Source organism: Aristolochia californica, unplaced genomic scaffold (assembly GCF_029961685.1).
Source record: "Aristolochia californica isolate CCGP_79_NKW_82.1479 unplaced genomic scaffold, dmAriCali1.0.hap1 SCAF_15, whole genome shotgun sequence".
NCBI classification, from domain to species: Eukaryota; Viridiplantae; Streptophyta; class Magnoliopsida; order Piperales; family Aristolochiaceae; genus Aristolochia; species Aristolochia californica.
In genome coordinates, this window is record NW_027181826.1 from 25,504,969 (window position 1) to 25,529,253 (window position 24,285).

The window sequence follows — 24,285 nt, forward strand, 5'->3', positions numbered from 1 at the left end:
AGAAAGATTTAAATTGCCAACTCCTACATAGTTGGGACAAGGCCCAAATGATGGTGTTAGTTTACATGATGACCATTATGAATACATGGAAAAAAATCAGTCTCTGAACGGTTTTAGAGTATGTAGGTCATCCTTTAAAAAGCCTGCCTGAAAGCAGTATTCACAAATAGCATAACCATTAATTACATGCACATGTTGCATTTGCATACACAGCTCATGAGGATGAAGGGAACCTATGATTGGGAAAAAAACTCAAAAAGGAAGCCAATATGAACTGTCTCAGTGATGGCATTAAGTCAGGCCCATTTATCACATATACCACAGTGAGCACAGATGACGGCTCTGGCCATGGGCAGAATTTTTTAAATGGAGATATTTGTACAAGTGCCAGACAGCCTCATCCTTACCAAGTCCAGGATTGGGTGTAGATGAATAACAAGTAGGTTAAGGTCCTTTCCCCAAGGCCAGTTTTTTTTTTTTTTTTTTAAATGATGCTGATTTTTATTAAGTCAAAAGCTCAAAAGAGTAATTTACAAAGGAGGAAAGCGTTCCCAAACAATGAGAGATTGCTGGGAAGTTCCTAATTTTGCCAATTTATCAGACAAAGAGTTGGCTGATCTAGGATTGAAGTTCCAATTACAATGAGTAGAAGAAACAATGTCAGCAATACTATCAGTGATAGGCTAGTGGCGACAAGGGGGCGAGTTGTCTTTGGAACATCAACTAATAACAGTCTTCGAGTCGCCTTCAATGATTAACTTGCCATGGAAACCATCCCTGATGATTTAGAGGCCGAACAGTAGAGCACTAACTTCAGCAGTATTAAAATCGACAATGGCCACAGGACCAACATAAGAAAGAATAGAGTCTCCATTGTGACATCTGAACACACCCCCTGATCTAGCCAGCCCAGGACATCCAATAGCAGTACCATCAAAATTCAGGTTAATGCAATCGCAAAGGGGAGGATCCCAGATGGTCATACTCGGAGTTCTACAGAGGGTAGGTTTTGTTGAGAACAGATATTTACTCCATTCATCATGGAATATGACCATGAATAACTACGTGGAAATCCTGCAATGTCAATTCTTCAATAGTGAGCACGAAAGAGTAATGCTAAAAGGTGATACCTCTTAGCATGTCCCTCTTCTTCAACAACATCAAGTGAGGCCATTGCCACTGCACTTGCCAACGGATTTCCTCCAAAGGTGCTGACAATAAAAGACAAAAAACATTGTGCCCTCCCAAACATAAGTACCGATAACCTAATAACTCACTTTTAATTTCTAGTGACTTCTTCATGGTGAAGTAGAACGCCAACTGGCTACATTTGGGTCCACTAAGATGTCAGCCAGGTGAAAAAGTTGAATTTTTTTTATTGACAATGAAATTGGCCTTCAATCAGGATGTTTTTTTACCTATATTCTTTTAAATAGATAGGTATATATACAACATTCACATACTACATGAAAAAAAAGTTGAAACAAAATAAAGTTCAACAATCTTTGCTTACAACTATTTCACATTACCTTCCTTAAATTCTCATTCTAGGAATACTGTCAGCTAAGGAAATATCTTTGTGATGAGAAGATAGGATTAGATAAAAGACTTTTTATAGCCTAAACCACTGAAGCACCTCTACACCTTTTTTCTTTTAAAAATATAACTTCTTCTACAAAAAGTGATTTAAAAACAGAGATAGAATATTGTATAGACTGAATACACTTTTTTAGTAGACATGACCATGCAGTAACTAATACTGTAACTAAAATAAAAACCAAATGCTCTTTTCATTGAAATAGATTTCACCTGATTACACAACTTCTTTTGTCCAGATTGATGCCGAAGACAAAACTTTGCATTCTGATCCAAGCAAAGATATGAAACAGTAGGCAAGCTTGTTATCACAATAGTTGACGGATCCAAAGAGAATAGGCCATTTTTCCTCAAGCGGGGACCAAACTTTTAGCCCCATATGAAAAAAAAAAAGAAACTGGAGATCCATTTATTGAGTTTCCTCATAATAAAGCTGTAAAAAGTGCAAGCAAAGTTTTCGGACAAAACTGACATAAAATAAACATCTTAAAAGCTAAAACAATAGGACAGAAACATAAGGAAAAAAAGGAACGGACTAGATGTAAAAGACATTTTATCTTCTTTCATTTCTCTTTATTTTTATAGATACAGTACAATATTAACAAGCATCTTAAGAAGTAAACAAAATACGACAGAAACATAAGGGAAAAAAAAGGAAACGAATAGATATAAATGATGTTTTTTTATCTTCTCTCCTTTTTCTTCATTTGTATAGATACAATACAATATTTCCTCCCCATATAAACTAACAACATAGTCAGACACATAAGACATAATCAATTAGATAATAAAAAGTTTGTTGATCTTGATGTATACCTATATTAACCATGTAAAATGGCTGGATTAGAGATGCTAAAGAGCTCATCCACCCTCGCATTCAGAACAGATTCAGGTACCAAGGGTCAGCTAGAGCTGCTCTCATCAACTTCATGAACCGAAGAAACAACCAAATGCATGATGCATCATCTGACTCAAAAGTCAGCGGCATAACTGAACTTTCTTCACTAAGAGAGAAGCCAAATACCCAAATGGAAATTGAGCCAATAGGGCAACTGGTTCAAGCTTCTGGAAGGCGACTGGTAAAGATAAGCAGATTGTAGCTTCGAGAACCAATTAGTTGGTGGGGGTGAAGAAAGTTTTGGTTTTCGATAGGGTGAAGCCCCCAAGGGCCTCTAGGACTGATTGGATTATGAACGAGTACCACCTCTCAGATGTCGTTGCCAGAGCCTGCATTTCTTCTCAGAGGAAAAACTCCATGCAAAGTTCCTTTATGCCAATGGAGGCCCACATAAGAGTACATGCTCTAATACCATGTAAAGTTGGGAAGGAGGTTTCCTAAGATGCCTAGTCATTTTGGGAGAGACCTTGGACCCAATTTAACTCTCTTTTTTTGTTGAAATTAACGAGTTTTTGCAAGCATTGCTGGTTGCATCCACTCAGCAATGCTTGCAAAAACTCGTTAATTTCAAAAAATAAAAAATGTTAAATTGGGTCCAAAGTCCATCCCAAAATGACTAGCCATCTTAGAAAACCTCCTTCCCAACTTTACATGGTATTAGAGCATGTACTCTTATGTGGCCTTCATTGGCATAAAGGAACTTTGCATGGAGTTTTTCCTCTGAGGAGAAATGCAGGCTCTGGCAACGGCATCCCAGAGGTGGTACTCGTGCATAATCCAATCAGTCCTAGAGGCCTTTGGGGGCTTCACCCTATTAAAAACCAAAACTTTCTTCACCCCCACCAACTGATTGGTTCTCGAAGCTACAATCTGCTTATCTTTATCAGTCGCCTTCCAGAAGCCTGAACCAGTTGCCCTATTGGCTCAATTTCCATTTGGGTATTTGGCTTCTCTCTTAGTGAAGAAAGTTCAATTTTGCCGCTGGCTTTTTGAATCAGATGATGCATCATTCATTTGGTTGTTTCTTCAGTTCATGAAGTCGATGAGAGCAGCTCTAGCTGAACCTTGGTCCCTGAATCTGTTCTGAATGCGAGGGTGGATGAGCTCTTTAGCATCTCTAATCCAGCCATTTTACATGGTTAATATAGGTATACATCAAGATCAACAAATTGTTTATTATCTAATTGATTATGTCTTATGTGTCTGACTATGTTGTTAGTTTATATGGGGAGAAAATAATGTATTGTATCTATACAAATGAAGAAAAAGGAGAGAAGATAAAAAAAAAACATCAATTATATCTATTCGTTTCCTTTTTTTTTCCTTATATGGGGAGGAAATATTCGTTTCCTTTTTTTTCCCTTATGTTTCTGTCTAATAAGACTAAGCTAAGAGTAATTTGTGTATATAAAATGACCAAAATACCTCTGAACTGGTATTTTAACATTTTTCTTTGTCTAACTATCCTCATGCACGAAGGGGCCTATAACTCCCTTGTGTATAATTTTGATGAAACGCTGTAGATATGGATATAATATAAACAAGAACTTCAAGCATCTTCATCTTTCATTAAAAAATAACAAAATAAAAGATAAGAAAGCATCCTAATCAGATATAATACTATACTACATCGTATGGCAGCCTATGCGACTGATCTGCAACCAGATATAAGACAACATGTTCTGGCCGCTCAACTGGGAGTATCAGGTGATGCGACTTCCTTTCAAGTAATGTGAAAATCAAGCTAGAAAAACTTAAACGACTATGTGAAATGTAACAGTTTCTGTAATCTATTCTTCTAGAAGAAAACTCGGGCGTAGCAAGTGAAAGAAAATATGCTTGTCAGCGCTGTGCTTATATTCCAAGCCAATCAGCACTAGAGAACAAGAAAGACTACCTTGCAGAAGAGCACTAAAGTTCCTTGTCCAAATCCTACTGAACAGACACGGCAAATTTCTCCTGCTTCGGAAAGTGAGCAGTTTAATCATGCACCAAACTCACTCGCTGAATTCTCTTTTTAATTGTTTTTTTTTTTGTTTTCCTGCACCGAAATCGAAGCTTTCTTTTTCTGGTTCGTCTTGTTTGCATTAAAAACGCATTTTCGGACAATACAGACAGTCGTAAGATTCCGAAACTGCCCCTTGGCCTCTCCCTACCGTTCGCCTCGGTGAACGACTTTGTTCGTCTTAGATGGCTGGGAGAAATAGTAGGCCGGGTACACTGGTGGGAGTATACGAGAACCGAGAGAAGGAATTTACGAGTACCAAGAGACGGCGAGTGATAGTGCTTAAGGAGAACGAAGACCAGGGAAAAAAGCAACACATCCCTCGCACCATGAGTAGGAAGAGAGTTAGAAAATTGAGACGTGTAGACTCCTACTAGTGGGTGAAGCGGAGGAAGAATATGACGTATTAATAGACTTCACTGCCTGAGTTTTCTCCTTCGGTGGCAGAAATAGCAAGGGAGAAGTTGTTTCCAGGTTCCGTTCGGTGGGAAAAAACCTGGCATTTCAGGGTCGGAAAACGGTTGGGCAGACATCAGAGACCACCTAAAGGAAAGAAACAAACAACTGTATCTTGGCTCTGGATTGCTTTTGTTAAATAAAAGAAGACAACATTCTTTCCACAAAATATATATATGAATTTGACGAAGAATGGTATGCCATTTAGCCAGAGATAACTGCCGCGCCCTGTCCCCGACCTGTAAGATTGGGCGCCCAGGTCAGACTCGCTCTTTAGACTCTGATTCGTAAACCATATCAACTGGAACTATATTAAACTACCAGAACGAGTCTATGATACATCCTCTCGTTATTCGCTCTACAGAGGTACAAGATGGCCAAGATAATAATCCCAAGCCTAAAACCTACATTCTTTGTGAAGGAGACAAGAATGCGATGCTCGCCTAGCAACCATTAGACATTGACGATTGGGCCATTCCAATATATACAACTTTACACAGACCCGCACAAGTACAAGAATGACCGGATTTACATAACAGCATAGAAAACAAGTATGGCCAGACAACACGTATATGTACACATGATACAATAGAGCCATTTTGCTTCCCCAAAATCATAGGCTTCACAAAACCATGCACATCATACAATAAAGCCATTTTTCTTCCCCAAAATCATAGGCTTCACAAAGCCATGCCACCTTTTCTCCCCACTCAAGCAGTACACCACCTTAAACAGAAATAGAACCCCAACAGGCACAAATGATGTGCTCGACATGCGAGCAGAGCAGTGGCAATTTACATGTTTTTGGACAGAAATAGCTCTAGAGAAGAACCAGAAGGCTAATGCGTTCCTACAGATCGAACAAACAGAAATTTGATGCCTACGGTTGTATAATGGAACTCACATTTCTACCAGTCAGATGAAAGTTAGGTTGGTACTACACTTGGATCAAGAAGATACCAATCAGGCTATGAGAATAACCAATTTGAAAAGAAAAAAAAACAGTATACAGATCAAATGCAGTGATGTTTAGAATATGAAGGACTTTACACAGATCAAATAACTGCCGATAGGGAAATGAGCAGAAAGAAAAATGTATGCTCTGACAAACGGAAAGGTTAGGATCCATCCAAGCAGTTGTATATTAGTTAAGATAATGAAAGTAAAATGGAGTAAAATGTCAAATGCAGATTGACGCACAACAACTCTGAAGCCAAAATGGAGTTAAGAGAATGAAAGTAAAAAGGATGGGCATTATCTCCCAACTTGTGAAAGTAGACTGTCACAGTCTTGAAACTAAATACAATAAGAAACCTAAAAATGAAGTTTCTTCTAGACTTCAAAAATATTCTTCAGAAGCAAGAACGAGATGATCAAGCTTCAATCAAGGGGTAAGAAGTTAGAAATCTTTCATGGTGGAGTAGTAGTAGTAATTTTACTAATATTAATTATGATTCAAAGAGCACTGGAAATTTTAAAAAAAAAATAACAGTTTTAACTCCAGCAAGACGAGAGGATAGATCATAATAGCAGTGATGTTTTAAATCCAGTGAGACGAAGATAGATCGTAATACCAGTGATGCAGGAACATCGGGAGCACTTGAACAAGAAAATAAACACATAGATTGAACAGTGAATTGATAACTGCATACGATTAATTTGGCTAAAACATCAACAGAAACAGGAACTGAGATGATTGATAGGCACACCAGTCACACAGAGTGCACTGAGATTAAATAAAGAGCAGAGAAAGAAAGACCCTACAAGCGGCTAAAGCCTAAACCCCTAAAAGGAGAAAGAACAGATTCATTAGCATCAAAGACAGAATAATTCGATTTGCCAGAAACAAGCAGCCATGAATCTTTTGCAGTCTTTGAGTTGAACTTTGTCTTGATGGAATGAAAAGAGTGGCTCGGCAGGACTTCCTAAGATGACCTTTCAATCCCCTTCTCTCAAGAGGCAGAACCTAAAACGATCTAAGGACAAGGAATGCCTCTGAGACAAAATATGCCAAATAAAAGTAGAGATCACCTTTCCAGACTCTAGAAAAACAGAAAGCATGATTTAGGTGGCCAAAATGAAGGCCTGAATCAAGTTCTCAGCTGCACGCTTCTGCTCGGGTGTACCAGATACTTGAGCAATACGATCTGAACGAGATGATTTTGAATCAAGAATCTCAACAACGGCACCAGAAATCTACAAAACAAGCAGAAAAAAATGAACAAAGAACAAAAACAAATATATTGGAATAAATCATGAAAGCTGAACAGAGATGAAATAAACAGATCAAAAAATCATATAAAGATCTTTCATTTGAAAACCACTTTGGGAAAAAGAAAAAGAAAAAAGATGAAATCCTTTCTTTGGATAATAGGTGAGAATCTGATAATGCATGAGATATATAAACTATCTTTATTAGCCATATGCAGCTAAGTATCCCATGCACCATCGACTGTCAATAAAATCAACAAATAAACAATTTTCTCAAGTAGCAGCTACACAAATTCACATGGAATCTTTTCAATTCTTTTAATGTTGATCAAACGTGCACACACACCCCTTTCCCCTTGGTGAGACATGAACCCAAGACATTGAAACCATCCTCGAATAACAAGATAGGCGGAGGACACCCAAAAAGAGCCACTCTTATCCGGCCACCAAATTAATTTATCAGATCTGCTAACCTGAATCTTGGTCAACTGAATGGCTTCCAAAGGTGACTGGCCTCCAGAGCTTCTAAGTCCGATAGACCCCAGTGAGGGTGAATGTTTCGTCCCCCTTTATTGGAGACTTCAGCAATTGAACTCCTCAGTTTGGAAATTCTAAAGAGGTTTGAAAAAGAGTTCTGAAGAGGCATATCTCCCGACCACCAATCTTCCCAAAATCTAATAGATTGGCCATTACCCACATAAAACCGGATTGCCGAAGAGAAAATCAGGACAAGAAGATAGAGAGATCTCCAGATATGAGATAAAAGGTCCTCAGTCCACCAATCCGAGGAAATGCCAAGTTTTGCTTGCACCACATCTTTCCAAAGGTTTCAAATGGTCGAATTGAATCTCCAAATACATTTTAGGAGCAGGACACGATTCATATCTCTGGTGAGACAGATCTCGAGGCCACCAAGAGACTTTGGAAAGCAAACCTCTTCCCAACTGACCAAATGGTACTTGAAATCTGAGTTGGTTCCCTCCATAGAAAACACTTCTTCATCTTATCCAACTCCCAGCAAACAAAGGCAGGGCATGGCCAAAAAGATGAATAATAATTTGGAATGCCTGCAATACTTGGATTTTAGAAGGGTGAGCCTTCCTGCCTTGCCAAATAATCGACCCTTCCAGGTGGCGAGGCGCATCTCCATCTTATCAATAACTAGAGTCCAGAGTTCTTTGCAAATGCGACCCGAAAACAAGGGAAGGCCGAGATAAGTGCAAGGGTGGATGAAACTGAGCAACCAAGGACCTCCGCCATATCCGAGAGAGAGCTCGAGTTAATATTGAACCCAATCAAGGAGGTCTTCCCCCAATTTACCTTTTGTCCTGAGCAAATCTCGAAGAGCCCGAGAACCGCCTTAATTCTTCTAATGTTGTCCATTGTTCCTACTCCAAAGATCAAATTCAATTTCAATGCAAATATTGACTTCTTCAAGCGCGTGAAATGATCAACCAGCTCATGAGCCACCATTGTGGAGTCCAAAATGTTTCTACATTTCAGGAATGCACTCTGACCATGGTTGATTACTAGAGGGCGAACCGCCTTAAGTCGATTAACGAGTCTGGCAATGATCTTGTATGTGCTCGAGATCAGGCTGATGGGTCGAAAGTCACTAGGGCTTTTGACATTTCTCTTCTTGGGAACTAGAGAAATGAAAGAGACACCCATGCACCAGAAGGAGATGCCCCTTTCAAAAAAAAAAAAAAAAACAACCATCAAATAGATATCCTCTTTGAGGGTTGGTCAAGCTCGATGATAGAAATCTCCATTGAATCCATCAGGGCCCAGGGCTCAATCGCAAGCCAACCCAAAACTGTTTTTTTGATTTCCATCTAGGAGAAGGGAATTTCAAGAATCGAAGAAGCAGTGTGGGGTAGACAACCAAAATGAAGCTGCTGTATTTTGAGCCGAGTAAGGTAATCTTCTGTGTATAGATCTGTGAAAAAACTGAGCAGCTCATAAGTAATTGGGATCCTATCCACTGTTACCTCGTTATTGATGCATAAGGAGGTAATTCGGTTGGATCTCCTCCTTGTCAAGGCAGGGGAGTGAAAAAATTTAGTATTTGCATCTCCATCAGTTAGCCATTTAAAACGGGCTATTTACTTCCAAGTGATTCTTTCCTGGTTCAGAATAATTTGCAACTCTTTTTGGAGTGAAAGGCCGGTGGAAAATTCAGATTGGGTTAGATACCTTTTCTCTTCTGACGAGTCTAAATCAGCAATGAGAGTGAGGAGAGAAGACTTTCAACACCCAATGACTGACCCCAGCAAAAGAAACAGTCCTTGAGTTTCTTTTTGAGTTTGAGCTTTATTGGAAGAGATCATTCAGCTCTACTACCCCAGGCCTGAACGCTAGACCACCAGTCCTTCAGCAGCACATCAAATTCAGCATCAATAAGTCAGGCGTTCTTGAATCTGAAAGGGGGAGGGCCCCATCTACCACATAAGGTGGATAATAGGATGGGCCAATGATTAAGTCTCCCTTGCTTTGGATGATTTAACATTCTTTGGCTCTGCGGTACCGAAAAACAGAGAGGAAGAAGGATATGGAGTTTGATCGAAATTCCTTTTGATGAGGAGAGGAAGCGCTTTCAATAATGATGACGTCAAAGTTCTGAAGGAAGTCTTTCCCTACCGTCTCTGGGATCGAGATGAAGGCGCACTTTGATTCGTTCCTTATGGTGATTCGGATCGATGCGCCATTCTTTTCCAGGAGCCGCTTCAGGGAAAGCTCCGAGTCTTCAAAGGAGAAAGTGACCATCGACCGTCAGGAAATGTCTCTCATACCTTTTCAATTTCTTTGTATCACCGTCCAACCTTCTAAGAGATCTTCTTTTGCACTTCCTCCATTTCCATCATCTTTGTTACTGTCGTCGCCAGTGATGAGGAATGTCAAAGAGTCCTTTTTGCCGTTGGTGCAAAAAGGGGTCTTACCATAGTGGGTCTTTCGAGTAGAGGTAATCTTCCCACCTACCTCCTCCAGTCGATGTGTAGAAACTGGCACGCTCTTCTATTTACGATTGTCGCTGGCGTCGGAGACGACCTGGTCCCCACTCTCAGATTCATCTCAATTTTCTTTTTAATTTTGGTTTGTCGGGTCACACGAATGTGCTCTTCACAGAGCCCCTTGCCTCAAACAGTGCCCGAGCTCGTACCGACAATGACGATTCCCACGCTCTCAAAAAAAATGCTTTTTTCCCCTTCTTTCACTCTCGTTTACTCTGCTTGCGTCTTTCTCCATTCAGATTGAAAATTCCTCTTACTCTTTTTGCCCACCTCTATTCTCATTCAATGTCGAGTTTTATAGTTTATAAACACAACAGTGAAATAAGCACATATATATAGCAAATATAAATGAGTACTCGGAGGCAGATAAAATGTACATTCAGCATAGGACTTCCAAAAATGGGAAGAAGGGAAGATTGCTTCAACTTTATACAAGGGAATATAGGGACGAAACTCACCTTACGGATATTTGCTATGTTTGCCCCACCTTTTCCCATCACTTTACCCACTGCATTTGCAGGAATCACAATCTCAAGAATTGAAGAATGAAATCTGCACAATAGCCAAAAACAAGAGCATATGAGAGAACTAGAAAAATGCCAAATAAACACCAAAATTTCCAGGTTATAAATACAAACCCCCCATATCCCTTTGATGAATAAGAAGGAATGGATCCATAGCCATTTTCAACCTAACAATCAAATACAAACAAGTCATCAAGGTGGACAAGAAAACAAAGACAATATAGCAATGATGCTTACTAACAATAGCATTTGACTGATTGATAACCAAAAACGAAAGTTCCTTCATTGACAGAAATGTTGCAGACTTCCAATAATTTGGTCTCAATAATGTTGTTTCAGTTAGTTTTCACTTATATGGACCAATTAAAGCAACATAGATCTAGTTGGTTAATGCAGTTTCTGCATACAAGAGGCCACATTTAAGAACACAGAGAAAGTTTAGTTAGTCAACAATGTTAGAATATTGTGCATCAAAATTCAACACTTAAAAAAAAAAAGCTGTAAGGTACTTCATCTACCAAATTGATAGAGCTAACTTAACATAATAGAAGAAATTGTTAGGTAGCAGACATCAAGTACCGGAAGTGATCCGTATCCATATAGATTGCTGGTTGAAAGCATGCCGAAGCCAGAGGCAGGGTGATCAATGCGATGATCATAACCCAAAGGAGGACCACTTGGCAAAACTGTGGAGGGAACAGCAAGACCACCACCACCAGTGTACAGGGGAGGCTCTACAGAGGGAAGGGGAGGTGGGGCACTGCGACCACCTTTTTTATCTTTCAAAGCATCATCCCTTAACCTCAGAACAATCTGAACTAGAGCGTCTCTCACACTTCCAACCTCTCCAACCACCTGGACACATACAAAAGAAAGAGGAAAATCCATTAGTAAGAAATACTCAACAGAAGAAGGAAAAAACTAAATAAAAGCAGAAATGTACAAGAAAATGGAGCACTATGGCTAACTAGAAGTTGCTTCACTTCTATCATACCGGTGAGACGTTTAAGGATCCTGCATGACAGAACAGAATCAAACCTCACTGTTCAGAGATCACTAGCTCAAGCCACCAGAAAGCTCATTGGACCGGGCCTGACTAAAACAGGTCCAAGCCAATCAAGCCACCAGTTAAGCTGATCCTCGGTTGGCTTTTCTCCTAAGATTTCTGTTTTTTAATTCTTTGCAATATAGCTCATTTGGGCCAGCGGACCAACCTCACAAACAGTTGAAGCATTTGAGTGGGCCCTCCCCAAACTTTCTGTCCAGTAAGAACCAACAAAAACTCAGGTTCAGGCTCAACCAAGTTAAATTGGCCCGACAGTCACCATAACACTGTGCACTAATGATGTAATGAATAGCAGATGCACAGCGTTTGACTCATTATATTTGAAACTCTTAAGATTCTAACTAACCATTTGCAGCTACAAGACAGCAGCCATGGCGCGACAGGAGATAAAGAAGGAAAATAGTAATTTATAATAAAAACAGCATCCGCATTTGTAGATCAACCTAATTAAGAACACCATAAGTTGGGTACCATAAACTGTTATCTGTACAAATAAATAAACATGACGACACAGTACAAACGCACCTCTACAAGCTCGTCATCGTTAAAGGCACATTTTGGTTTTTCACTTTTTGAGATACGAACATCAGCTTTAGTTCTCTTACGCATCTCATTAATAATTGCACCACTCTTTCCAATAAGACAACCAATAATTTTGGATGGCACAAGTATTCGCATGGTCACTGTATCATCATCATCATTGTCATTGATCTTTCCTTGCAACAAAAGAACTGCTTCAACTGCATTGGACTTTATATCATCAGGGGACTGTCAACAGAATAGAACAAGTTTTAATCTTGTGAACTGAAGAGGAAAAAAGATTAAAAATGCAAAGGCAAGTTCCAAACCTCCATAGAAGTTACGGTGATAACACATTCATCCCAGTCTTCTTTTGGATCATCAACCTCAATACGGGCACCACTTGCCTGCCTCACACTTTTAATGGAGCTCCCCCCTCTGCCAATGACACGACCAATCTTGTCTGAGGGACACAATACTCGTACTATCATCTCCTCCGATAGGGTTGGGCCCCCATATGCAGAAACTACAGGAAGGGCAGATGAATAAATAGGCCATGCACCTGACGTATCAGGATATCCATGAATTTCTGGGAATTGTGGTGTTGCACCCATAACTGGTGGTGCGGATCGTGGAGGAACCAAAGCATCTGCACCAGAATAAAATCCACCAGCAGGATAAATGGGTATGTCTGATGGAATGATGATGCTTGGTGGAAGGTCCGGTACAGAAGTTTCAAGAGAAATCTCTTCCTTTGGGGAGAACTTATACATAATTGCAGAAATAGAAATCAATGCTTTCTTCACTGCACCAGCCTCACCACTTATCTACAAGAAACATTGACAGTTTGAATAAAAATTAGCAAAAGTGTGTAACAAAAATATGGATTACAATCATATATAACCATGTATAGGGGATAAAATAGTCACAGAATTAATATTTTAAATAGTGCAATTATCGTATTCTAACACCAAGATTTAAAAAAATTAAATTAACCGAAATTAGGAAATATAGATATACAAAAAGAAATATGTACACTAAGATGAAATGAAATTTAAGCTATTAGATCTCCACCTAATGGCCTTTTTAAAAACAAGACCGAAAGGCTAAATTAGAAAGTCTGTACACTGATATAGATGAACTAGGATTCTATATTTCTTTTTGCCTATTTACATGCCTACACAGTTATTCATTCGTGTTCTATGTAATGCAGAGGAAGGAAAACAGCAAAGTTTTTAAGAAACTCTTGAATCCAAGAAAAGGAAAAAGATTAAAACTTATGGACATGATATTTTTTAACAGTAAAAATACAATTTCAAAATTCTCTTTTTTTCTTTGGCAGCTTTCTAAATAACTTGAACATTGCATTCAAGGATTCAACCACACCAATATTTAGAGATCTGGCCAAGTCCAACCATCAGTAACTAGAGCCTGTTTTTAGTGTGAAGGGCAGAGGAGAGGAGTTCTTTAATGTTTATGATGGCCCCTTCAAATACATTAGCACATTCAGTACGGCAACACAAAATCATTTAATATCCATGAAAGTCTCATGAAATAATTCAGGCAGCATAAGTTACATATGTAAGCGGTTACCTGAACAAAGTTGTCAAAGCTCATTGCACATGAATGAGTAGGATCATTGGGATCCTTTGGAGTTACCTTGATCAATGCTCTGGTCTTGCTTCTAATTTTCTTAATAGTAGAACCAGATTTACCAATAACATTTGCCACTTGACTACTTGGTACAAGAATTTGAGCATCCTCCTTGCGTTTTTTGTCAGATTCCTGGGTAGCAGCCACAGCATTGACTATAGCAGCATGAACTTTGAGAAATGCATCCTGAGCTGGACAAAGAGGCTTATCGTTCTCATCTAGCTCGTTATCATCTTTGCTTTTGACATAGCAGTAGATTGTCAAAACCCTTTCTTTTGATCCTGGGAAAGGATCCACAACTTTGATTTTTGAACGTGTCTCTTGCCTAATGGAATTTATTACTTTGCCACTTTTTCCAATAACGCTTCCAATGACATTATCAGGGCAAAGTATTCGATATACAACTAGCTCTCCTTCAGAATGGGTATCTTTCTGGATCTGATTTGATTTTTTCTTTTGGTGCTTCTCGTCCACGTCATTATCTCTATGAGAGCGCGACCTCTTGCCAGTTTCAAACATACTAGCAGAAATAAGGCGGTTCCACTTAAGCTTAAAACACGACTACCTGCTGGGGTAAAAAAAGAAAAGAAAAGAAAAAACGTAAGAAGAAGAATAAATATATGCCCACTAAAGACAAGCATCTGGCACTAAAACGTCATGGAAAGAGAGGATAGCATTAAAAATGAATTAGCTAATTTTTATTTGAAAATTATGGTTAAAAAGAGAACAATATATGTAGTAAACTAAAGTTGAAAAGCATAAAGAACCAACTGTGCACGAAGATAACATCAGGACAAGATTTGAAATCGAGTAAATAACAACGCCAACAAAAAACATTAAAATAAAAATAAACAAAAACAATGTAAAATAATTTTAACCAAGAACCCAAGCTCGTTACATTTCGTTAAGAAATACAACAAAAAGAGAGAGAATAAACACGTGATTAATTACACGATGTCTTTTGATAACCCAAGAACCCTTAGATAATATCTGCGAACGAATAGATTCAGAAAAGCTCATACTAACTAAACAAAGTTTACGAGCGGTTAACAAGAACAAAAAGAAAATTATAGAGAGCTACAAACATTAGCAGTTGAAGAAATAGATATTATTCAAAAAGAAATACTAGATTAATGGGGGGGAAATGTAAGCTCCATTGAATAGCGGCGAGTTCTTCTCTACCTATGACAGAGAGCTTCAGTCCACCCACAAATAACAAATTAACTCTAAAAAGAGTATGCACCAAGACGGAACAACGCGCAGTGCTAATTGAAAACCAGGGATTTGCGAGTAAAACAACGAAACAGTGCAGTCTTCAAAGAAAAAGACTAACCAGCGGAAGAAGTAAAAGGGTGAACGAAAAATACAAATACACTGCAAGTAAAAGAAGAATCAATACTTGGTAACAAGAAACAAAGATGGCATGGCTTGGAAGGAACCGGAACAAAAGCAGGCATTCGAAACCCTAAACGTAGACGTCTTCGACGACGAGGAGAGACGAGCAAGCACCTTCGAACGCGAGAGGGCCTTACCTTGCGAGAGAAGAAGAAAAACCCTACTCCAGAAGCTGTTGCGACAACACAAGTCGCTGCTCAATCAAAACTTTTTCCGTCGAGCGGAATAGCCCCAGGACCCATATGGCTATAGACTTTCACAATCTCCCAGAACACTGATGAGTAATACATGTTTAATGAAAGATGGGCCTGAGGCTAGCGGGCCTTAAGGGGATCGGCAAACAACTACCCATCTTCAATTCGGATGTGTTTTTCTAGGTTGGGTGAAGCCCGTTACACAGGAGCAAATTTACTCTCTTTTCTTTCTCAAGTTTCTTCTCCTCTCTCCTCGTATATTTTTCATGTTTTTTTTCTAAAAATCAACATGATATTAGAGTAGGCACAATTCTGACACGAAAAAGGAGAAGCAAAAGAAGAACGTGAAAAAGAAGAAGAAAAAAAAGAAAAACATGAAAAAGAAGAAGAATAAAAAGAAAAAAAAATATTTGAGTCTAATTTCTAACTCAAAGAGAATTTTATCGATCGGAGTTTTCTACAAAGAGGAATCATCCTCTCATGAAGCAAATGTCAAGCAACACGAAAATTCAATAAGCAGTAGAAAGTAGGGGTGGCATCAAACTGAACTAAGCCCGAACCTGCACTTTTTCGAGCAGGGTTTGATTTAAATATTTTAAACTCGAGCTTGATCCGAACCCAACCTCGAGCTTAAAATTGTAATCGAGTTCGAGCCCAATAAAATTTTGAAGCAATGTCTAAGCTTCAACAATGTCTCCAATAGCCTCTTGGAAATCCACATTTTTGTGAGGAGCACCCTGAAGAAGAGGTGGGGAGTGATTAGAGGAAATCACTCTGTTTCAGCTCGAGTGAAATGAAAATAAATAAAAGATGACTAATTGTGTTTCACGAACGTGTGTAGTGCTTATGAAAGTGTTTTAGGTTTCCATTGTTGGAAGATCGTATTAAGGTCACTTTGTATAGCTAATACAATCAAAGAGCAGTTGGTCAGGAAAATTCTTTGTCGCAAGGAGATAATTTAAGACACTAACCATGTCACTAAGCTTGAAAATTCATCATTTATCTTTTATCAATTTTTGTATGAAAGTCTTTTTATTTTTTATAATTAATTAAACTAATACTTTTATTTTACTTCATAATTATATTATTAATTTATACTACACTAAAATCTATCTTATGTTATTAATAAAATACCATATTTATTTATTTTTTATTACTATTAATACTATATTAAATTACTAACTTAAGAGTGCTAATTAAGATATTGTTAAACTAAGAATTTGATAAAATATCTAGACGTTATAAAAGAAAACATTTTTTTTGAGTATTCTATATTTTATAATTAAATAAATTAATAATTTAATTTAACTCATAATTATTGTATTAATTTAGACTACACTACAATCTATTTTAATTTATTAATAAAATATCCAACTTAATTATTTGTTATGTTAATATAACTTAATATTATATTAAATTACTAATTATAAAAGTAATCGGTTTATTATTAATTTAGGTATATTATAAAAAATAACTCATTCCCTTATTTTCACTACATTTTTCATTTTGGGTACTAACACTAAAAAAATAATTCACTTTCAATATTTCATTCACTTTCACTTTCTATTCCCATGCCCCCTTTGAAATACACTAATCCCCATTGCAGATGATGGGTAAAGTAGCATTTTTATCCTTTCCCTTGCCCCTTGCGAGACTGGAATTAGCTTGTCAGTGTAAATCGATGGGAATTGGATGATGAGCCGCCATTCTTAAACTGGTAACAGAAGATAACAAAATCCAGCGCGCATCTCTTCATCTTCGGGCAGCGGACGAGTACGCATCAGCCCCTGCTGCTCCTGCCGCCATCACTTCTACTTTCAGGTTGATGATCGTTACGAGAAAGTAAGGAAGAGAGAAACTTAGGTTTTTGGTTATCTGGATACAGTCTCTCAGTTTTCATGGCAGACCAGGTGACCCTTCTGGATTTCAGGTCGAGCCCCTTCGGGATGCGAGTGAGAGTCGCATTGGCATTGACGAGAGTCAACAACGAGAACAAGAACGAAGACTTCACTCACAAAAGCACCCTGCTGCTGCAAAAGAACCATGTTCATAAGAAAATCCCGGTTCTCATCCCTAACGGCTGAACCATCTGCGAATCCCTCATCATCGTCCAATATATCGATGAGGTCTGGCGTCATAAGTCTCCCCTTATGCCCACAGGCTTAAGAAAGCGCCAACGCCGGGTTCAGGGGCCGACTCCACTGACAAGAATCCTACATCCCTCATCATCGTCCAATATATCGATGAGGTCTGGCGTCATAAGTCTCCCCTTATGCCCACAGGCTTAAGAAAGCGCCAACGCCGGGTTCAGGGGCCGACTCCACTGACAAGAATCCTACATCCCTCATCATCGTCCAATATATCGATGAGGTCTGGCGTCATAAGTCTCCCCTTATGCCCACAGGCTTAAGAAAGCGCCAACGCCGGGTTCAGGGGCCGACTCCACTGACAAGAATCCTACATCCCTTTTTCTCCGTTTGATCATAAGTGATCGATTAGAAGAGTCTGTTTACAGTAACCTGTTATTGGGTTACTTTCGGCTTCTGAAGCATTTCAAATAATTGGGTTTCTGTCGGTTCATCCCGATAACCGGAACATAGAAGACGCCTGTGACAATCTGTGAAGTTTGTTTTTGCTTCTGATTAAGCGTTTTAAACCAGTACATGGATCACTACACATGTGGGACTACGGAACCAGGATATGGCCGAAGAAGGGAGAAGGGCAGGAGGCAGGGAAGAAAGACTACCATCGACATCATCTCCAAGAGCCTGCCAAACACCCACAAAATCTGTGACTTTGTGATGCCTATGGTTATAGATTGCATAATCGCTAACCATTAACACCGGCTCAGCATCTTCTGTACCATACACAGGAATTTCATACTGATAAATATAAACGTGAACTAAGTGATGCAACGGCATTACCAACTATATTTCTGAGTGTCACAACAAATCTTAGACGAATATATATGAGGTGGGGCAAAACACAGGTTGTAATAAAACAGCCCATTACATATCAATGATATGTCCACCACTGCTCTGACTTTCAAAACCTGTCCCTGTAAGGTGTTCCATAGACAATCAGGTAAGGTACAGTTCTCACCACTGTGTCAGCCGGTATTGCAAAATTGATACCTGAAGATACGCCTGTGCCTGTGCACAGAGCAACCGTTGTTCTAAATTAAATTTGATCATATATTATGGAACTAGTGAGAAGTGTGGCAACCATAGAGAAATAAACTTAAAATGTACCTTTGCGAGTGAAGGTAGCTGTGTTGACTCCAATGACGTGACCATAGGAATCAATCAATGGTCCACCGGAGTTCCCTGCTCAAGAGGTCTTCTGTAAGTCTCAGTTTGGGAGCATCTCTAGTTGTTAAAATCAGGAAACTGGAGATAGAAGGTGAGAGTGATAGTAGATATTCTGAGACCCCCTCCTTCCCCTCTTCATTGTCAGAGTTGTTCCATGTTGATTGCGATAAATTCTATGCTTATTACTTCGAGCAAGGCTTCTTAATTTCAGTTAATCATTTTGGGATGGACAAATATGTAGGGTTTAGGGGAGTTAACTAGATAAATACAAGATTATTATATATAACTGTTTGAGCTCATTAATCAAGTAAACAGGAATAAAATCGCCTTTATCATGGGGAGAGCTGTGTGTATGTCTTATTCTTTTACATGGATGAGACTTATTCGCAATTACTCATGTGATTGATGTACAGCTAGGAGTGCCCTGTTTTAGGTTCATTAATCCCCTACTCAGTAAACGAATCAGGTAGCTTTCTTTCACCTGAGTTAATGGCAGCATCTGTTTGAATAGCTTCTCGAATTGCCCCTCCATTTGGGGAAGGAATCTCTCTCCCTAAGCCACTCACTACCTGCATCAGAATAAACTACATAAAAGACTGAGGAGATATAAATCGAACTCATTTTTTTTTCCAGTTGGAGACATCAACTTGCAAGCATGTTTTAAGAACAAAGAAAAAGGGTGTACCCCTGTGGTAAGAGTGTTCTCATATCCATAAGGATTTCCAATCGCAAAGCAGCTTTGCCCGACATGTAGATCACTTGAAGTTCCGATAACTGCTGGCTTCAATTTATGTCCCTCCACATCAACCTTTTGACAGTACCCATTAAGCATTTGCAAACAAATCAGACTTGTCATTGCAGCTCAGGCCACTCGAAGAAAAATCTAGTTTTCATTGTGGAAGAGAATATATGATCAATATGGTACCTTGAGAACAGCCAGATCATATGAAGGATCCAAACCTATCAGTTTACCTTCTCTTGCAAATGAATTCCCATTTGTATCTACCAAAAAGACCTGGAAGAGGCAAAAGAGACATAAAAGAGGTCTGACGTATATGGATCAGCAGCTCCAAACTCAGGTATCAATAAACAAACTGACTTTACAACGCTGGAGACCTCCAGTATCAGTGGCCAGCTTTGCAACAACATGGTAATTGGTAACCTGTAAATCATAACAGTTGCTGTAACTTCCCAATAGAAGTGTCCCAGAAAAGTAAGATTGAGTGAACCGTTACTGCTTAAGAAAAAAAGGAGAAAAGAGATGCTCACAATGTGACCCATCTCATCCCAGACGAAGCCAGAACCAGTGCCTTCAACCTTTCCATTGTCGTCATTGTCTGCAGTGATTGGGTCTAAGCTGTTTTTGGAGTTTTTGGGTATTTCGAGATCTTTAATAAAAACAACTGAAGGAGAGGCCTTCTGCAAGAAAAGACAGGGGAGTCTGCTTAGTGTTAAATTCAGAAAAATGATCCAACAGAGTCTAATCTATTGCACACTCTCATTTAATATTAAGCTAAGGAGTTTGAAGACACGTCTAATTCCTTGAACAAAATTCGAGAGCGTTTGAATTTCAGAATACGGTGACTATCTTGTCTATGTTCTTCCTATGAAAAAATCTGCTGAATACATAGAAGTTGAACTAGCTGCAAAATGAAATAACGGGTGTTCAAGGTCAGTAAAAGAAGAATTTACCTGAAAAATCTGGACGACCCGTTCTTCTTCCTGCTGAAACTCATCTTCTTCAGCTGCTGAGACATGAGGGGACGAATCGAATTTGAGGCTATTGGGGTCCAAAGCAAGGAAAGTAGAAACGAAAACAGAGGCGAAGAGGGTAACAGATTCCCTTCTCCCAAAAACGGTTTTATATGAAAAAGGGGTCGATTTAGCAACAACGAGACTGAATTTAGGAGACAATGCTACGATTGGAGGTGAAAGAAGACCAACCCGTCGTCCCACCACCATCTCCGCAAGACAGAGAGAAGCTTAAACCCAGAAGAATAATTTTTTTATCCTCTCCTCAGATAAGCTGCTGGCTCTCATTTTTGAGTTGGTACTCGTTGGGGTTCCGTCTTCGGCTGTGTACCCAGTTTTGTATCCGTGGACAGTCTGCAACCATTCCCAACCAAGCAACTGTGAATCTTATCTTGACTCTGTGCTACTATGTTTTGGAACTTACCGGCCGAAATACCAGTACAGTCATGTGCGGGAAATTTGGGCGATACGTAGGTCACTGTTGGAGTACTTGCCCGATCTGGTTCACGGGTGGGCGTCTCACCAAGGTTTCGGCAACATGTCTCAAAGGCTACATCTCTCACCCACCGGCTCTATAAAAAAACATTAGGAGTATAACATTGTATAATTCTACTTCTATACAAGGGAAGAGAGGGTCTCTCCCCTACCACGAGAATCTGAGACGGTCCTGGTGAGATGCCTACCCTGCATTTTTTCATTACCTTTTATGTTAAACACAAATAAACATAATAATCATGTTATTACTGTTAATGGGAGTAGTTGAAAAAAATCCTAGAGCTATTAGTTGCGAATCGTCGTCCTAATTAACTTATCCCTCAAGTAGTTGAATGTTCTTTCAGCTTCCGACCATTAATGAAGCTGCTTCCCCAACCTTCACGTCGAGGATTCAGTTTCAGAGTCAAGCGGTAACCATTTAATCCTGTCTCTAAGATATTAAGCCAGGATTTAATAACGACATTTGACTGCACAAGTTGCTTATAGTTTGTTCAGTGGGTGGTAATCCTCGCCTTGTCATTTCTTTCCTCGGATGAAAGCCTCATAAAAGCTGCTCGCCACTTTTGATCTCTTGCTTTAGAGATATTTATGATTTTCGATTAATCAGTCACGACTTGAGAAATTATGTTCAGAGAATATATATCCACGTTAAGCGTCCATGTTGATGATATTTTTTTGGCGGAAGAAGAACAGGATTTCTCAGTCTTTTCAATCAAATCATTGATTTGAGGGAGAGACATATGGGAAAGTTCTGATTTCAAGTAGGTCCCAGGGTCCACTCTCTTGATTGACGAGGGAATCCTTATGAACCGTCTGCGAGGTGGGTCTCTTGCATGTAATTTGATTTGGTCGAGAAAGTGAAGGCTTGAGTGCTCATGATTGAACTCGTTCAGTGAACCAGTCGGATTCGCTGTTCTTTGGTGATCCATCGGTTTGGTTTAGTTTGTTTAGTTTGTTTGCTTTGATGATTGTTCTTGCAGCTACGATTTTTCTTCTGTCGCCGTTCGATCGATGCAGAGAACTCGTTGCATGGCTAAATGATTAACTTCATCACTGCTTAATAGCTTCCATTTTCATGAGCTGATGTAGCTACTACAACTGCTTTCTCCATGTTTCATTCAAGAGTGACCTTGAGGATAGAATATGACAAACCCAGAAGAAAGAAAGAAGAGAGAGGAAGGAGGAAAGAGGTGAGAGGATTTGATAAAAACCACCATACTCCGAAGGTGGGTGAGTATGATATATTTATAACCTTTACGTATCCATATACAGAAGATTACATATCGTAATTGATTAAAACTGAAATGGAAAGTTTACAATGGGGAACCTGTAATTGAGGCTAATTACAATCACCCGAAATCATACAAAGATTACCATTGAATCAAGGCGAAGTATCTTCAACAAGAGGGAAGAAGAAAAGAAAACTGATCGCAGAGAAAGTTTTACATGATCGTCGTAAATCTAAACACGTTAGGCGTTTCGTTGTCGAATCTCCTGAAGACGGATTTCCCTGTTTACTCTCCTTATAAACTCTTCCACTCGGTGATTCAGCTCTTCGTCCGAGATTCCTGAGCAGTCATCTTCTTCGGACGAAACCCAACCTGTAAGTTTTGTTGTATCACACCGTCGCAGAACTTTTTCCTCCTTGACAGCAACGATGGTTTTCTCCGTTGCTCTCCTTGAATACTTGGGAGTTTTCTCTAACTTTTTGGTCTTTTTCTCTTTGTTTTCGGGAGGTTCCTGTGGAGAGTACGCATTATACGTGGTAACCCAGTAGGGCCCCCTGTCTCTGTGTTTGAGAAACTCGTCGTAGACGTCGGGTTTGAGGGAGAAAGCGTCGGAGTCGGCAGCGAGGAAGAAGATAATAGCGTTGATGAAGAAAAACCAGAATTTAGTGTCGCGAAACGAGAGGAGGACGAGGGAAAAAGAGAGGAGCGAGATAGAGATGCCGAAGAAATAAACAGAAGTGGGGATTTTCTTCTGTTTCTGTGGTGGACTCGCCTCCTGGCTGGGTGGTGGTGCCATTGTAGGGAGGGGGAGGGGGACGGGAGAAACACTACCAGGTACAAGGAACCCGTGAAACGTTTGCTTTGCTCTGGATCTCTGTGCAAGCGCTTAGAATCCATGACTTTATATCCAATGTTTGAGTAAGTTCCAGAAGTCTGGAACTGTTACACTATACACTCTACAGTGAGAAGACAATACAAATGCTCAGAAAGCTCGAATCTTACATCTTACACGAAGTGGTAAAGCAAAAACACCAAGCGAAAGACGACTCGACACCTCACATTAATCATCCTCACTGTATTATTGCTTGATCATTATCTGTTCTGGGTTTGAGATTTTCATCATTTAATTTACAACAAATCTCACCCTCGAAAACTGCAGAAGATGCTCCATACTGGCCTACTGGGCAGTAATTCCTTCACCGTCTTCCTCACTGGTCCCGCGGTCAACAGTCCTGGCGCTGATCAATATGTCTCCATTGAAGGCCACATCACAGTGATTTCAATACAATCAAAGTACTATTGAAAAGTGTAAACGTGGTCGTCCGATGCAAAGCTGCTTAATAACATGGGACAGAAGAATCCAAGTATGAGTTCAAAGTCAGCGTTTATAGATTTTACGGTATTAAATGAAAGACAAATGCGCGGAAGACGAATTTAAAGGTCTTCCGGGCATTTGTCGGGAGGCAGCTTTTGTCATTTTCAATGAGATTCAGGGACATTTGGGCTGGCAAAACTTGAAAAATTTCAAGTTTGATTTACTGTACTTAACGAACCTTATCAACGAACCTTATCTCGAGTTTGAGCTCAGCTTATCTCTCGAACCAAGCTCAAATTGAACTGAACATAATTTTTTTTAGCCTAGTTCAAACAGTTTATGGCTTCCAGATGGCTTCAGATGTTTTTCTCTCGGTATTTTATTGATGCAAGTATGTTTGACTGCAGAATTCAGATAAGGGGAGGGGTTCGTCGGGTTTGGTCATTACCATCTTTTGATCCTCATTTATCCCGTAATAAGTTAAGGATTAAATGACTGCTCTTCCACAACACACCAGGCAGCTGAGGTGACATCAAAGATTTTCATACTGTAATCCACTTTTTTGTGGCAGCAATTAGCAGATAGTTTGATGAGCGTCTCTCTTAGGCACCCATGGTTGCGATCTGACTAATGACTACGAATTACTTTACACTCG

At 39.4% G+C, this 24,285-nt stretch overlaps 3 protein-coding genes across 8 annotated transcripts; all 3 read right to left on the reverse strand.

Moving 5' to 3' along the window:
* Positions 1-5,304: 5,304 nt before the first annotated feature.
* On the reverse strand, positions 5,305-15,572 carry LOC137951623 (KH domain-containing protein At4g18375-like). 3 transcript variants are annotated; one of them, XM_068798413.1, is made up of 8 exons: positions 15,472-15,572; positions 13,880-14,504; positions 12,616-13,113; positions 12,293-12,535; positions 11,281-11,556; positions 10,816-10,868; positions 10,636-10,729; positions 5,305-7,151 (listed from the first exon to the last, which is right to left on the reverse strand). In XM_068798413.1, the coding sequence occupies exons 2-8, from the start codon at positions 14,456-14,458 to the stop codon at positions 7,020-7,022; spliced, it is 1,875 nt and encodes a 624-aa protein (XP_068654514.1). In that variant the 5' UTR covers positions 14,459-14,504; positions 15,472-15,572; the 3' UTR covers positions 5,305-7,019. The 3 variants fall into 3 exon arrangements, with proteins under 3 accessions (XP_068654514.1, XP_068654515.1, XP_068654516.1); XM_068798414.1 differs by having other exon boundaries at positions 13,880-14,507; XM_068798415.1 differs by lacking the exon at positions 15,472-15,572 and adding an exon at positions 15,339-15,357 and having other exon boundaries at positions 13,880-14,507.
* A 2,585-nt stretch (positions 15,573-18,157) lies between these two features.
* On the reverse strand, positions 18,158-20,930 carry LOC137951881 (protease Do-like 5, chloroplastic). 4 transcript variants are annotated; one of them, XM_068798851.1, is made up of 9 exons: positions 20,532-20,930; positions 20,109-20,258; positions 19,939-20,001; positions 19,765-19,854; positions 19,525-19,647; positions 19,321-19,408; positions 18,780-18,854; positions 18,663-18,680; positions 18,158-18,586 (listed from the first exon to the last, which is right to left on the reverse strand). In XM_068798851.1, exons 1-9 carry the CDS (start codon positions 20,799-20,801, stop codon positions 18,537-18,539), a joined length of 927 nt encoding a protein of 308 aa, XP_068654952.1. In that variant the 5' UTR covers positions 20,802-20,930; the 3' UTR covers positions 18,158-18,536. The 4 variants fall into 4 exon arrangements, with proteins under 4 accessions (XP_068654952.1, XP_068654951.1, XP_068654950.1 ...); XM_068798850.1 differs by having other exon boundaries at positions 18,158-18,680; positions 20,109-20,255; positions 20,532-20,929; XM_068798849.1 differs by having other exon boundaries at positions 18,158-18,680; positions 20,532-20,928.
* Positions 20,931-22,556: 1,626 nt separating this feature from the next.
* Positions 22,557-23,111, reverse strand: LOC137951314 (uncharacterized). Its single transcript, XM_068797897.1, has one exon. It carries the CDS (start codon positions 23,109-23,111, stop codon positions 22,557-22,559), a length of 555 nt encoding a protein of 184 aa, XP_068653998.1.
* Between the last annotated feature and the right edge of the window lie 1,174 nt (positions 23,112-24,285).